The sequence below is a fragment of the Opisthorchis viverrini genome, assembly GCF_000715545.1.
Source record: "Opisthorchis viverrini unplaced genomic scaffold opera_v5_261, whole genome shotgun sequence".
NCBI classification, from domain to species: domain Eukaryota; kingdom Metazoa; phylum Platyhelminthes; class Trematoda; order Opisthorchiida; family Opisthorchiidae; genus Opisthorchis; species Opisthorchis viverrini.
Genome location: NW_008751917.1, coordinates 293,309 through 306,312, shown reverse-complemented (window position 1 = coordinate 306,312; position 13,004 = coordinate 293,309). Strand labels below are relative to the sequence as shown.

Genomic DNA, 13,004 nt, shown 5'->3' with positions numbered 1-13,004 from the left:
CACCGGTCAATATTCGTCCTCCAGGCCTTGTGAACTGAGTTATGCTACTCTATTGTATGCATCAAACCTCGTGCTTTCCTCGATTTGCACAGTAGCCATTCACCGAGAGAGTGCCAAGGCTGAGTGATTATTATTGTTATTTTATTTGTAGAGGGTTGTGATATTTGCAGAATTCGCATCTATATCATCCTCGTTCGAAAAATCCATCTCCTGTCGCGAAACATACTCATCACTCCACACCAAAGGAAGGAAGCGCTGGAATCGAGTTCCCTCCCATCAGCAGTGCATAGCTGCAGCCCCGCTAGGGTTTGAACTCCGAACGTTTATGGTGCGAGCACGTTACCACTACCGCACCAGCGCATGCTGGACGCACCTGCATTATCACATCTAAACAGGCGAACGTTTCCATGCTTGAGAAATTTGATTGGTCGGCCCGGCGGTACGAACGAGCACCTAGCGAATGTTCTAGCCGTGTCGATCGATTGACCCGCCTGTCAGGACTTCCCTGTCAGGCAGTGCCTGGAACCCGCTGGACGATTTTTTCATTAGCGGGATGTAGTTGCGGGACTAGTGACTACTCAGTAATGTCCAGCGTGTCCTGGTTGTGTGTAAGTTTCATAATATACGACCGGAATATTCCACCGAAGAAAACTCTTTAAGTTTGTGCGGGCAATAAATGTGACAATGGAGTTGGTATGGTGGCTAATGAAGTACAAAGAAACGGAAAAAGCTGTATCTCAAAAGTCATCTGTTCCAAAGTCCTATTACCACTAGAAATACAGTGGCATTAATCACGTAGTTTTTCACATGGATAAGACGGGGACGTAAAAAAGATACCATAAAAATTGTTGGGGCTGCTATAAATTAAACTCAAGAAGCGAAGAATAACCACCATAGAAAAAACCTTCATCAAACTGGACGATATCCTTGTATAGACGTAACGAAACCACCCAGAGGAGGAATGAAAACCCTTCAACATTCCACGACTGGTTTCGCCCTTCTTGGGACTCATCGAGTAGGCGCAGTCGCCGAGTTTCCATCAAACTTATGTTGCACTTGAACCTAAATTACACGAAATTCGATAATACACTCATTGGAATTCCAATTTGGTTTGTACAGGAGACTTAGCTAATCACAGTCGAACCCCTCGTTTATGAATGTGATGCATCAGGCCATCTCATGTTTCACTTGGTGCTACTAATAAAGAACATCATAAATGAGAGACTCAGGTATCTTCCGTGAAAACCAAATCCGTAAGCAAATGAGTGGAGTTGTCGAAGACTGACAACCTATCTGCAAGAAAAGCTATGACCACTGGGATGAAACATTGGAGGGTCGCGTACCAGAAAGCCTGCACCCATAAACTGCAGTTCACTGCCTCAACCCAGGTGGCTGTGCGCACTCAAGTGCACTGCCCAACAGCGCGCAAGTGAAGTTCAATGTGCGGTGCAGTCGAACTGGAACACAAGTGACAAATACATGTTGACATCTCATATGCTCCTTGAATGGAATTCTGCGATTTGTCAGAACACGTTGAGCTGAACGTAGCTGAACATAGGCTCGTGTGCGATACATTTGTGCGACTTCATGGTTTTGAGGGCACAAGACCGAAAAGAAAGGTTTGGAGGTGGACCCGAACCACCGAATTCTCGCCTGCCGGACGGGTGTTTTGGCAACTGAGCTGCTGACGGTGACTGACCTGTGGCGTGCTTATGCAACTGAACCTCATACCTTCGCTTAGTGGTTTAACCGCTGGTATGTCAGTGGCATGAGCAGGCTCCATGCGCGGTTTCAACCTCGGTAGGAATTACTGGAAAGTATGCAAAGATGCGGAAGATCTCGGAAAGGAAAGTCCAAGTGACACGTGTGGAGAAAGACTAACCCACGCTGTCTACTTAAATATCTCATTTTAAGATCCATCACTATTGGAATAATTCGCACCAAACTCTGTAGTATTATGGTACAAGGACGTAAGTTAAACGACTGCATAGATTAACCCCACAGGGTAGAGCCAGGTGTGTGAAAGGCTTAAGCAAGGCATATGATTAGAAATCAGTTGGAATCTGGAAAACCTACTTTTTTGCACCGATAAGTGATCGACAGGCCTATGTGCACTTTTCGGCGCACGATGTACGATTACCAAGGCCATTAACCTCTTGAAGATAGTTACGTACAATTTTCAGGTGATGCTCGGCAGAGTTGCCTCCAAAGGTTTCTTGGTAAACAAACTCAACTGGTATTCTTGCTCGGAGCACCAGTGGGTGTAGCGCCTAAAAATGACAGTAATCTCCACTCTACACCATGTCGGTTTGATAGGACAATAAAGTAGGTGACCTTAAATAAGTAAACGAGGCCACAAATGCTAGAGTAGGTTATTTTGAGGACTTCATTTAAAACCCAACTCGAGTTACACAGCACTGAGAAAACGGTGACCTACGCCATACAGTATAGATCAGCATTACAAGCGTAATTGTCGTATACTGGTTGTAGCTGCTTTTAGTCTTGTGTATTGGTTGCTGCCGCTTCAGGGTTTACTTCCGCGTTGCTTACTATAAAGAGCACAGAAGCAAGAAACTCCAAGAACTTCTTCAGTGAACCAGAGCTGAATAGGGACCATAGTCATTCAACTTCAACGTTCATAAAAGATCGATGATAGAAGTGAGTTTTAACATTTGACAGCAAATGAGACTGAGAACATCGGTAAAAAAGAGAAGACTACTTACCACTCAGTCGACTGAACAGATGCTGCCTTGCTTCGTTGGACGCCCTCGAAGTTCGAATTTTTTCTATCCACTGGTGCTCCGGGTCATCGGTCATAACCAGTTCCTGAATGAATCCAATAAACAGATCCACGATGTAACCATTCGGGACTCCACAGCCTGCGAGTATTAAAGTTCAGTGGACAGATGCGTTCGAACAAACAGAACAAATGGAGGAATGCTGAAAATCGTCAACGCTAACTACAAACACAAGGTTTGCGACTCAGTGGGTGTTACCGCCGTGCGCGAAAAAAGAATATCAATCACATAACATATGCACTCGCACGGCCTTACTACATTCATTCATAAGCGACTGCTTGACCAATTTGCAGTGTGGAACGCCTAGGAAGTAGCATTAAAATGCTTTGAAAACGCAGGCCTGAAATGAGCCCTAGGTAATAGATAGCGAAGCACAACATATGCATACATTGTGCTTTGGAAGTATCGCCCCATATATGGAGCGGTATCCTCCAGCCAAAAAAGCCGCATTACACAGCTCTGACAGGTACGCACTGTTAACAGCCACTTCGGCGTATGTATCAGTCAAAGCTGATGAACGAATAGGAGAAAATACGGATTATTAAGGCTTATGGGGCGGTTGAAAACCTACACTACCAGTGGTGTTGCCATGATACAAGTATAAGTGCACCAGGTCTACGTGAAGGAACTCTATACGGCTCACTGTCCGAAGTAAAGCTGTTCCTTGAAGTAAAACTAAAACATGGCTTTTCACAGCAAATTTGAAGGTTTCTTTTTAGGAGTCTAGATAGTTTGCGGCGCACGTCGCTGGAAACAGGAGTGAATCGGAGACCTTTCCCCCTTCACAGCATTTGGAGAGCTGTCGTCCGCAGCAAAGATGAAGGCATCTTATTCTAATGTTATTGATAATGATGTGAAAGCTACTGCACATGTCCTCCAAAGCATGATGGATGCCAGGCTGGTAACCAAGTCTCCCGCAAATGCCACAATGAACTTGTCACCGTCGGCATAACAAGCGTCACTCAGTCATTATGGAATTCCACATGCTATACAGACAATCTATAGTCCTGCAGAGTACTGAGTGCCACCGAACTGGTTTACAAACCGTACGGTAGTCTTCGACAACCATGGAGGTCTGCTGTCCAGTGAGTAACAGTTGGATATGTAATACAGGGCAAACTCGAACAAACGTCAAGATCATCGGAGAGAACCGATGAAAGCAACATATTCAACTGTATTTCAACCGGTTCTTCACATTCTTGGTGTCGTTTTGCAGACGGCACTTGAGTGTGTAAAGTCTAGAGATTCACCCTCGAACAAAAAGCCGTGCGGTTTGAGTCGCCATACCAATGTAGTTAGGTGATGGCTTGTTGTTCGCTGTGAAGCAGTACGAAAACATTAAGGTGTTTCCTCTAGACAGCCTACGTTCCATTAAGTATAGAGGCAGTAATGCTGACTTCTCAAGGACGACAGGTTAGGAAATATGGGCTCTAAATACCCTTACTCCGACTGCTTAGCGGTTGAATGTGAACACTAGGGAGTTATCAAATATTTCAAAGCCGACGGCTTCACGCACACCCACGGTGAAGAACTTTGGGAAGCGCGCACACAACTCCTACTCTCGGTACCCTAGGACCAGATCATCACAATGAAGTCAAGTGGATCGAACTGTTAGATCACAGGCATCGGACCAACTTCCACCAACAAGCCATGACAACCGCTGCATTGCGGTTGAGACTTCTGAGTAAAAGTAGAAGGGTCCCTGCAGAAGGCAATACAACTCGGTAGTTCACCGTGGGCCTTTGTTTGAGTCACAGGCTCAGAGTGGGGTACCTCAACCAGACTCCATTAGCTTGCCGAAGCAAGCGCAAAATATTTATCCTTGCACCTCCTCGTCCACCGACCCTTCCCCGCACTCCGTTCTAAGTAATCCATCTTGATTCATTCGTCCGTCAACAGCATAAATCAAAGTAATCCCCAATAAATTCGAAGGATCTGCTTATTGTCTCTAATATGTGTCCAGTTTGTCAACAATCACCTCTCGCCCAAGCTTTTAGAGAGGGCATAGTGTGCCTATGAATCGCATGTACATGACACCAGTTGAATCGTGCATTCTAAATAGCGCAAAAAGAACGTAATGTTTCTTACTTCACACTCCGGGCATTCTGCGACTCCAATCAGATGATTCGTAGTACCTACGCCCTCGGCTCCAAAGTTGTGAGCGCTTTATTGAACTAGATTCACCCAGATGTTCATCTCAGCACTCTTTGGTTGAATGCCTCAAATGAGGTAAATGTAGTTAAACGCGGTGAACAGTCTATCCACTGTTTCAGCATAGGCTGCGATGGACGGCAGTTTTGAGACTGCTAGCTACAGCATCCATTGCCATAATCATCATTAACAGAAACATAAAGTAGTACACACTGATGCTTAACTGTTATACACCGATCAGCAAGTGGTACAAAGTACGTTGGTTCTTCCGAAGACAATTCGATGCAGTCCAGCATTGCTGATTCGGATCAAAATTGGACAATGCTCCGACACCAGTGATATTCAAACACTGTAAGTCTTTTGACGTCCTCAGTGAGCAGCGGCACTTCTCCAAATCATCGGTGAATGAAACTGTGAGGCAATTACCTGGTTCTTACAGTCAGCAAAAGACTATCTTTGTGGTCTATTGCATGGTTGTTGCACTTCTCCAATCATCGGTGAATGAAACTGTGAGGCAATTACCTGGTTCTTACAGTCAGCAAAAGACTATCTTTGTGGTCTATTGCATGGTTGTTGTCCACCGCTCAGGTAATGGAAAGCAACTTCCTGTGTGCTGAAATCATTTGTTTCCAACCGTCGCAAACGTTTAGCACAAGCTTTCTCAAGGCATTACCTGGAAGCCAACAGCTGAATTTGTCGCGGTCATCAGCTACCAACAAATAGTTTAAGTTTCAGATTATCATTCGTTCGGGAGCACACTACTTGACTCTGACCATGGCGTTGTGCAGGCGGACAAATCAACTCGCTCTTTCGGTGAGTGCACCGTCTGACGCAAGGCCATTCACTACAATACCACCGAGGCGTCTCTGTAGCCCATAAATGCGGAGTTGAGTTGGGCGAAAAGGATTCAGAAACAGGTCGATCGGAAGTTCCTTGCACACATGAACACAGGATCTCGTCAAGAACAGCAGTCCTCAATGGTGCAAGGAACAATTCAATAACGGAGGCGTGTAATAGCGTACAAAACTCTATCAAACCATTATGGTAAAGATGGTGAGGACTAAGAGCTAACGCCAGAAACATGTGAAATCCCATTATGACTGGGCGGCGCTCGTAACAACGCGCTATAGTCGATAGGCCTAGGCCGTCAGTCTCATTTGGTTATGTGCAACATCTGCCACATCATCATATTCGTCAGCAGTTCATCGATGTTCAGAAGTGATGCTTCAATGCCGTACAACTGTGATTTATCTGAAAGCCGTTTGGGAGGAAAAAATACCAGTGGATGAAGAGACCTGCTGGTAGCTTACCGCAATAATTCCCAGGTGGCTACACCTCGGGACACTCTGGATAGAAATCGATAACAAGGCCACTAACATCGAGTAGCAGCCGTAATTGACGGCTTTTCCAACCACAAACAGGATGGATCAGGTTGGCCACATACTAGAATTTGATCCGTGCCAACAGTACCCGTAACTTTTGTAACCCATTTTTTATTTCCGTCCGCCAGGTCAAGGGCCGACGGCCTCTCTGCGCTACCATGAACTGGGCATGGAATAACTCGACATGCACAACACGTGGTAAAATTACCGTAGCTCTTGATGCTGGACACATTCGTCGATATAAATCTGCTACAAGGCCACCACCACTAGTTTTTTAACTCTCTTGTTGCGAACTATGATTCCGAGAAAACGGCAATCGTAGATTTGAAGACATCTTTGCAACCGTACCGTAGTCTGATATTGAAGTCTCTTGAGATTCAGGGATATGTCACACTGCTGCCAAAGGTGTCTTAGATTAGAAACCGCAAACTGAGCCTTAGGGATTCGTGAAGTTACCCATCTGTAACGCCATAATCGGAGCTAATGAAACATCCAAGATACATAAAACGCTTCACAACTTCAAGTACCGCCCCTTGGAGTGCAAGTGGCTTACCCGGTGATTGAATGTATGGCAGCATTGTTTTACACTTTGGGTGCAAAGCGCATGCTAAAGAACGGAAACCTGTACCTTCGTCTCCTCTTCACTTACTGTTTGATGATCCATCGGGCTGAATTATGATTGGGACCGAGATTCAAACTGCGCTGTTGTCTGATATCCAGTGCTTGAGCGGACTAGGTAACGCCGTTCTATAAGTGCTTTGGCACAGCCACCAAACCATCGCCACGTACCACTACCCTCTACAACAACACACTGATGATGTCACTTCGACTGGTTATCAAACATTTACAGTCAAATTGCCCAGGTCAGTGAGCGTGCCAAGGACCATCTAGGCTACCTGAGCCATCAACAAAAAGCAAGGATCTTTCTGTCTGATAACTCAGGACGACGCCGACAAGAAAGGGCATTCAGTATTTAGATGATTAGGGTTCACATCAAAATAGAAAACCGGGTATCAAAGAGGCCGCTGTTCACAGATATCTCGGTGTACCATGATGCATCCGTTCGCAAACTTAGAGTTGTGTCAATACCAGCGCAAACTGCTGCGGTGGGTGCGAGATCACTCAAGTCCATTAGTCCGTAGCATCTAAATACAGACGGTGCTGTAATCTTGGCAAATATGTTTGGATCCTGATTCTGGGCTCCAGAGATGCAGCATGCGTCAATCGATATATTATCTGGAGTACGTGCAAGAGCAGTCTATTTGCTAATCTACTCAAAGGATTTTCCGCTAAAATCTGCAATAAAAAAGGAAAGACGAGGCCTGAAAAGTGGACGTAGAGCGTTAGGTGTGGGCGGTGGTGTTCGGCGCGCCAATTCAATAGCAGTCTAACTGACGTACCCATAGCTGGGATCTGCATTATAGTAAGTGTCAAGTGAGACAAGACAGGAGTTATGAGATAACAACAGAGAAAGATGGGAAGGCTTGGCATTCGCGTTCTCACCCATCCATCCTGCTGTATGCAACGGATAAGACGCCCCAGCTAATGTCACCACGCAACATTTTTAACTGTTTGATTGTATGTGGGATACCACGGCGCCCAAACGTAGACAGAGGGTGATTAGGGTCCTAAACCGAAGTTGCTGGCTCAAATGTCTGACTACAGGACAATGGTGGTTGGGAACAAGCATAGCATCAAAAAGTGCTGCCGCATTAGCAGCTTTGGTGAAAGTACAAGTGATCCTTCATCCTACATTCCCGGCACACTAGAGACGGCTGAACCAAAGACCTGTTGCCGTCAGTAAGGTGTACGTCGCCTAATCGGTCTACTCCAAGGCCTTCGGTAAGGAACAACTCCAAATCCTTCTGGGAAAACTGGCGGTCTACAGGGTTCAGGATTCACTGAAACCATAAACAGAACACCATCTAATCTACTAAACAATAACAAAATCTGGGAGTATATCAGATCCAAAACCATCAACGTTGGCGTATCGCATGTTTCACCGCAGAGCCCAGTAGTGTCTCTTATCTCCATAAGTGACTTGCTTGCCAGCATAGCATTGCCGTACAAATCCGCACAATAATACTAATATTAATATCCAGAACGCCCGGAGGACGCAGTATTGTCCTGCATTTCAGAAAAAACCAGTTGGCTTGTCGATAGTCAGTTGACAACCACTTTCCAATCAATGTTAATAAATGCCACATCTTCTCAAAAGGCCACCACCAATTACAAAATAATGCTACGTAGGATGACCTGAGAACCGCCATTCAACAGAACCTTGGCATTTCACCTCTACGGGATAAGGTTGCTAACAATGCAAGCAAACGACACCGCCTCCCCACCGCACCCCAGAGCAGCCAAACTTGCCAGCAGACTACTGCATGTATTCCTCACGTAGAGCACTGTGTTGCCGCCTGAGCTCAAGGGCGCTCAGACAAATATTAGAAGCACAACCGGGGTTAGATAAAGTCGTCCAAAAAGTGCGTAACCTGACCAACGGCGAACGGGTGGATGCCCTAAACTTATTTCAAGTCTCTTGTAGCAGTTTACGATTAGACCTTATAAGTTCCAGAGCCTTATTCGTGTCACCCGCTGTTATCATTAGTGTCGACATACAACTTCCGACCAAAACATTTGAAGCCAGAAAACCAGCACAATCGCCTCGACTACTACAGGAGCTTTTTCCCCCTCCTTGTTAGTCGTCCCCAGAACTCTTTAAACCGCATCTTCAACTGACTTCAACCGACGCAATGGGTTTTGCAGTTTGTGAAACTTGAAAAAAAAACAAGGGCCCAATACGCGGTAATGCGTAAGTAGTAAAGACAACAAAGGCTGGGCAAATATAGGTGGGCCGGGTATGAGACTCACTATGGAAGAATTGTACTCCAAGAGATGACTGCCGGTAGCGACTGGCATCGAAGAAAACATCCACTCGGATTGAAAGGCTTATCTCCCCACGTATTCCTAAAAGTGAGTCAGCAAATGCAGCCCACATGCTCACCGTGCATAGTATCATAAATAGGGAACCATCCGTTAAGGGATCTTGAATGCCCTCGACTGAGGAGCGGATTCAGATCAAAATACACGCGCCCGATCGTGTCATGTGAACTGTAGGTATCGTGGTCCATTACCCTAGGAACTGATAAGAAACATGTTCTTCCTACTTTAGTAGTAGTGCTTCTTCCTGCAGCGCCTGATCGTCAAGCTACGTGATGCGTAGGAGCAGACTATCTGGTCGGGATGAGACGATGCTTACCTCGAAACAAAACCATTCACTGTTCCAGCAGGGGTTCAGAGAACGACGAGCGACCTCAGTTTTATAGCTTGTATTGCCAATTCGAATCTGAAAACTCATGAACAAAAAGTTAAAGGAAACTCACTTCGACGAACGCGTCGGTCAATAAGGTTGCCCGGTCCATTATTGGGAGATTCCGGGCTGACATTATTTTGACTTTAACACTACCAGGCATATTTATGCACTTATTTTACTCTTGCACACAGCCAATCCTCATATAAGAGTAAAAGGTTAGGTACTCATACCAAAAATCTCAAAGCCTTCAAAAAGTCAACAAGGTAGTGGACGTGACCTTGAGAATTGGAATCCCGCGCTTAGAGTAAAATAATTCTGAAGCACTTGAAGAAAAGTTCTTTGATTAATCCTATATAAACGTCTGAAACGACTACCCGTAATCACTGCAGAATTTTTTTTATAATCGTTACTTCTTTATGGAGACTATGGACAGGTGTCTAACGTGTGTTTCGCTATGACCTGTTTGCCGACCAACCACAGCTCAGGAATCGAAGACCAAAATGCCATATAAGTTTTCACGTGGTGATCACGTTAGAGGTTAGCAACCCTGCTGGGGGTTGAAGTCTTCTCTCCAACTGTGCTCTGAACTAAGCCGAAACCCCAACCATGAATTCCACACCAAACCGTGAAAAGATATTGTTGAACTTAAAGTGGTTCGTACACAGAACTGTGAAGTCTTTCGAGGGAAAATTGACTCATGCTCTGTCCCGTCACGCTTCCTCAGGAAATATATCATCTACACGCTCATCCCCAGTTCGTGCGCCCGGTAACCATTTACGCATCGACTCCCCACCATTATTATCAGAGAACAACGAACTCCCACTATTGCGTCAGCTGCTAGAGGACCAGTTTCATCACCAAAGTAAGATGTCTCCAGTCGTTGAACCATGTCGCCAGAGTGATCTGCTAACCAAGAAGCGCAACTCAGTGGGTAAACAAAAGTCTCCATTGATGCGTATCAGGTCTCTCACAAACTCCCCGTTATTCCGACGACTATCATTCACAAGCAACAGTCAATCACACGATTTAGTCTCCCCTGAGAAATTTCAAGATGGCTCTAGTCAAGTACAGGATGAGGCACATTTAGATGGTTACAGCAATAGCGCAACAGAAAAACTCCTTCAATGGCCATGTTCCTCCAATCCTCAAAGTCCGACTGATCTAGCAATATTGCGGAGATTTCCCGTACAAGCATCGTACCAGCTATACTCATTCTATGAACAAACCAGTGAGTCGCAGAGATGTAAGTGGATATCATCATTCGCCCAGCAGTTGTGTATCATTTATGAATACCAATTAAGTATGCTACGTGGCCTCACAGCTATACATGCCGCAGCAGATTACGTCGTCGATGTCGTGTTAAAAGCCATCAAACTGGGAAAGATAACGACCACAACTGGAGAAGTGTTGACACCTATGTTGCTTTTCGATGAAGATTGCCGTCCTAGTAGTTACTGTAAATGCGTCAAAACCATCCCACTTGCCATTACAAATGAACAACTAACTTGGCGACTGGGCGAAATTTGGACGCTAGCAGGTCTGCGACATAACGAGGTTGGTGGAGAAAACTGTCACAACCTAAGTATTGTTACACATTTTTTGTCAGCAGGCTCAACAGCAGAAGGTTATAGCAGGTCAGATATTTATGGCTACCGAAACCTTATTCTGTTTTTTCGTGGATCGCAAGAAACTGGTGATAATATAAACGGATCAGATTCCAAGCAGAAGACTGGTTCACACAATTCTTCGCATTCGTATTACGATATTGCCTCCAATGACTTCTTGACAATTTCAAGTAGCAAAGTAAGGACGGGGAGTGCCGATGAAACCCCAAAAAAGAATGGATACAGTGGCGTTTCAGACTCCAAAGAGAGCCCCATCTCCCCAGATTTATCACACTGTCCAAAAGCATCTCCCGAGCTCAGTTCGTACCAGCATGGAAGAAAGCAAACTCATATGTCCGGTGCTTCCACAATACGACAACATTTGCACCGTGCCTACCGTCCAGTATTCTTTGTTATCTACAATCGACCAAGTGTGATAGAACATTTAACGGAATGCGACTCATTTGCAGCCTTTTGCAAACGACAGTCTCTTAGCCCTGTTATGTTTCTTAATCAACCGACAAGCATTTTTGACGAAAAACCATATCCATGCATATACCAATACTTCGATCTATTCAACGTTACCGTATCCGGTTACGTCGGTGCAGATTCCAGTACACCAGTTCCTTTTTCTGACGTTTACAGCAAACCGCCTTTAACCCCAACCAGCCAAAACATACTAAAAGGTAGCAAAAACGTGATAATGTCTTTCCCGTATCTCACGCAACAAAACATTGCTGCTTATGATAATCCGGGATTTGCTCGATAAAAATGAGACTACCATCTGAGTGAGTCAAACTATTTTTGTATCTTTTGCAGTATTTTCCTTCGTCTTCCTTGATGAGTGTATGGCCTGAATATTTGTTACGCAGCATTGACGTAATACATTCTTTCCTTCAGAACCGTTAATGCCAATGTTTTTTGTTTTGAATGGGAAAATTTGGTTTCTTGCAGAGAATGCATCTATTCCGTCAACATACCCAAGACCCAGTTCATTTGATTAAACAGCTGTCTTTCAGGAGTGCGAAGATAGTTAATGTATGTGACGTACACAAAGTTAAGTCTGCCGCTGTCTCTGTTACCACAAGAATAGGATGACTGCGGATGCGTAACAGATTTAGAGGCAATTCAGAACAACTGATGGAGTGTTCCCAGGATTGTCTATAGATGTAAAATATAGCCAGATGATATGAAACGGTGGTCTTCGAAAGCCATATTGAAAACTAAATTGATTACTAAATTCTTAGTGAGACAAAAATCTTCTATACGTTCTGAAGCAATTAATAAGTTGTCTGTAGGGAATACATTTATCGACTAAATAGATGCTCATGTCCACTGTTGGAATTTAGTGCATACAGAGTGAACTCAATCTAAATAAATGGTTGAAGCACCTTATATCCTGCTGCGTATTTATTATTCTTTATTGTCCCGTCCCATCTTCCAGAAGATCACTATTCGTTTTGATGTTCAATGGGAGTAATTTCATTGTTCCAACCTTGTTTTCACCACACGAAAACCGTGTACTGGTTCTGCGGCGCTTTTGTCAAGTTTTATATTTGCAACTGCTTTATTGTTGATGTTTTGCAGACTTCTAAGTTAGGATGTAGTTACTATTTCCTTAGGAAATATATGGTACTTCTCCTTCGTTAGGACTCGAAGGTCAACTGGTGAACTCGAGTGGTAAACTGAAAGATGCAATAAGACCGATCACAAATGGACAGTAGCGTAGCAGAGTACCTTTAAGATTGATGCACAG

At 44.6% G+C, this 13,004-nt stretch overlaps 2 protein-coding genes across 2 annotated transcripts; one reads left to right on the top strand and one right to left on the bottom strand.

Annotated features, from left to right (window-relative positions):
- Positions 1-9,539: 9,539 nt before the first annotated feature.
- On the bottom strand, positions 9,540-9,804 carry T265_09169 (hypothetical protein; the record flags this gene model as incomplete). Its single annotated transcript, XM_009175180.1, has 2 exons — positions 9,540-9,677; positions 9,715-9,804. 2 exons carry the CDS (start codon positions 9,802-9,804, stop codon positions 9,540-9,542), a joined length of 228 nt encoding a protein of 75 aa, XP_009173444.1.
- A 446-nt stretch (positions 9,805-10,250) lies between these two features.
- On the top strand, positions 10,251-12,017 carry T265_09168 (hypothetical protein; the record flags this gene model as incomplete). Its single annotated transcript, XM_009175179.1, has 1 exon — positions 10,251-12,017. One exon carries the CDS (start codon positions 10,251-10,253, stop codon positions 12,015-12,017), a length of 1,767 nt encoding a protein of 588 aa, XP_009173443.1.
- Positions 12,018-13,004: the final 987 nt, after the last annotated feature.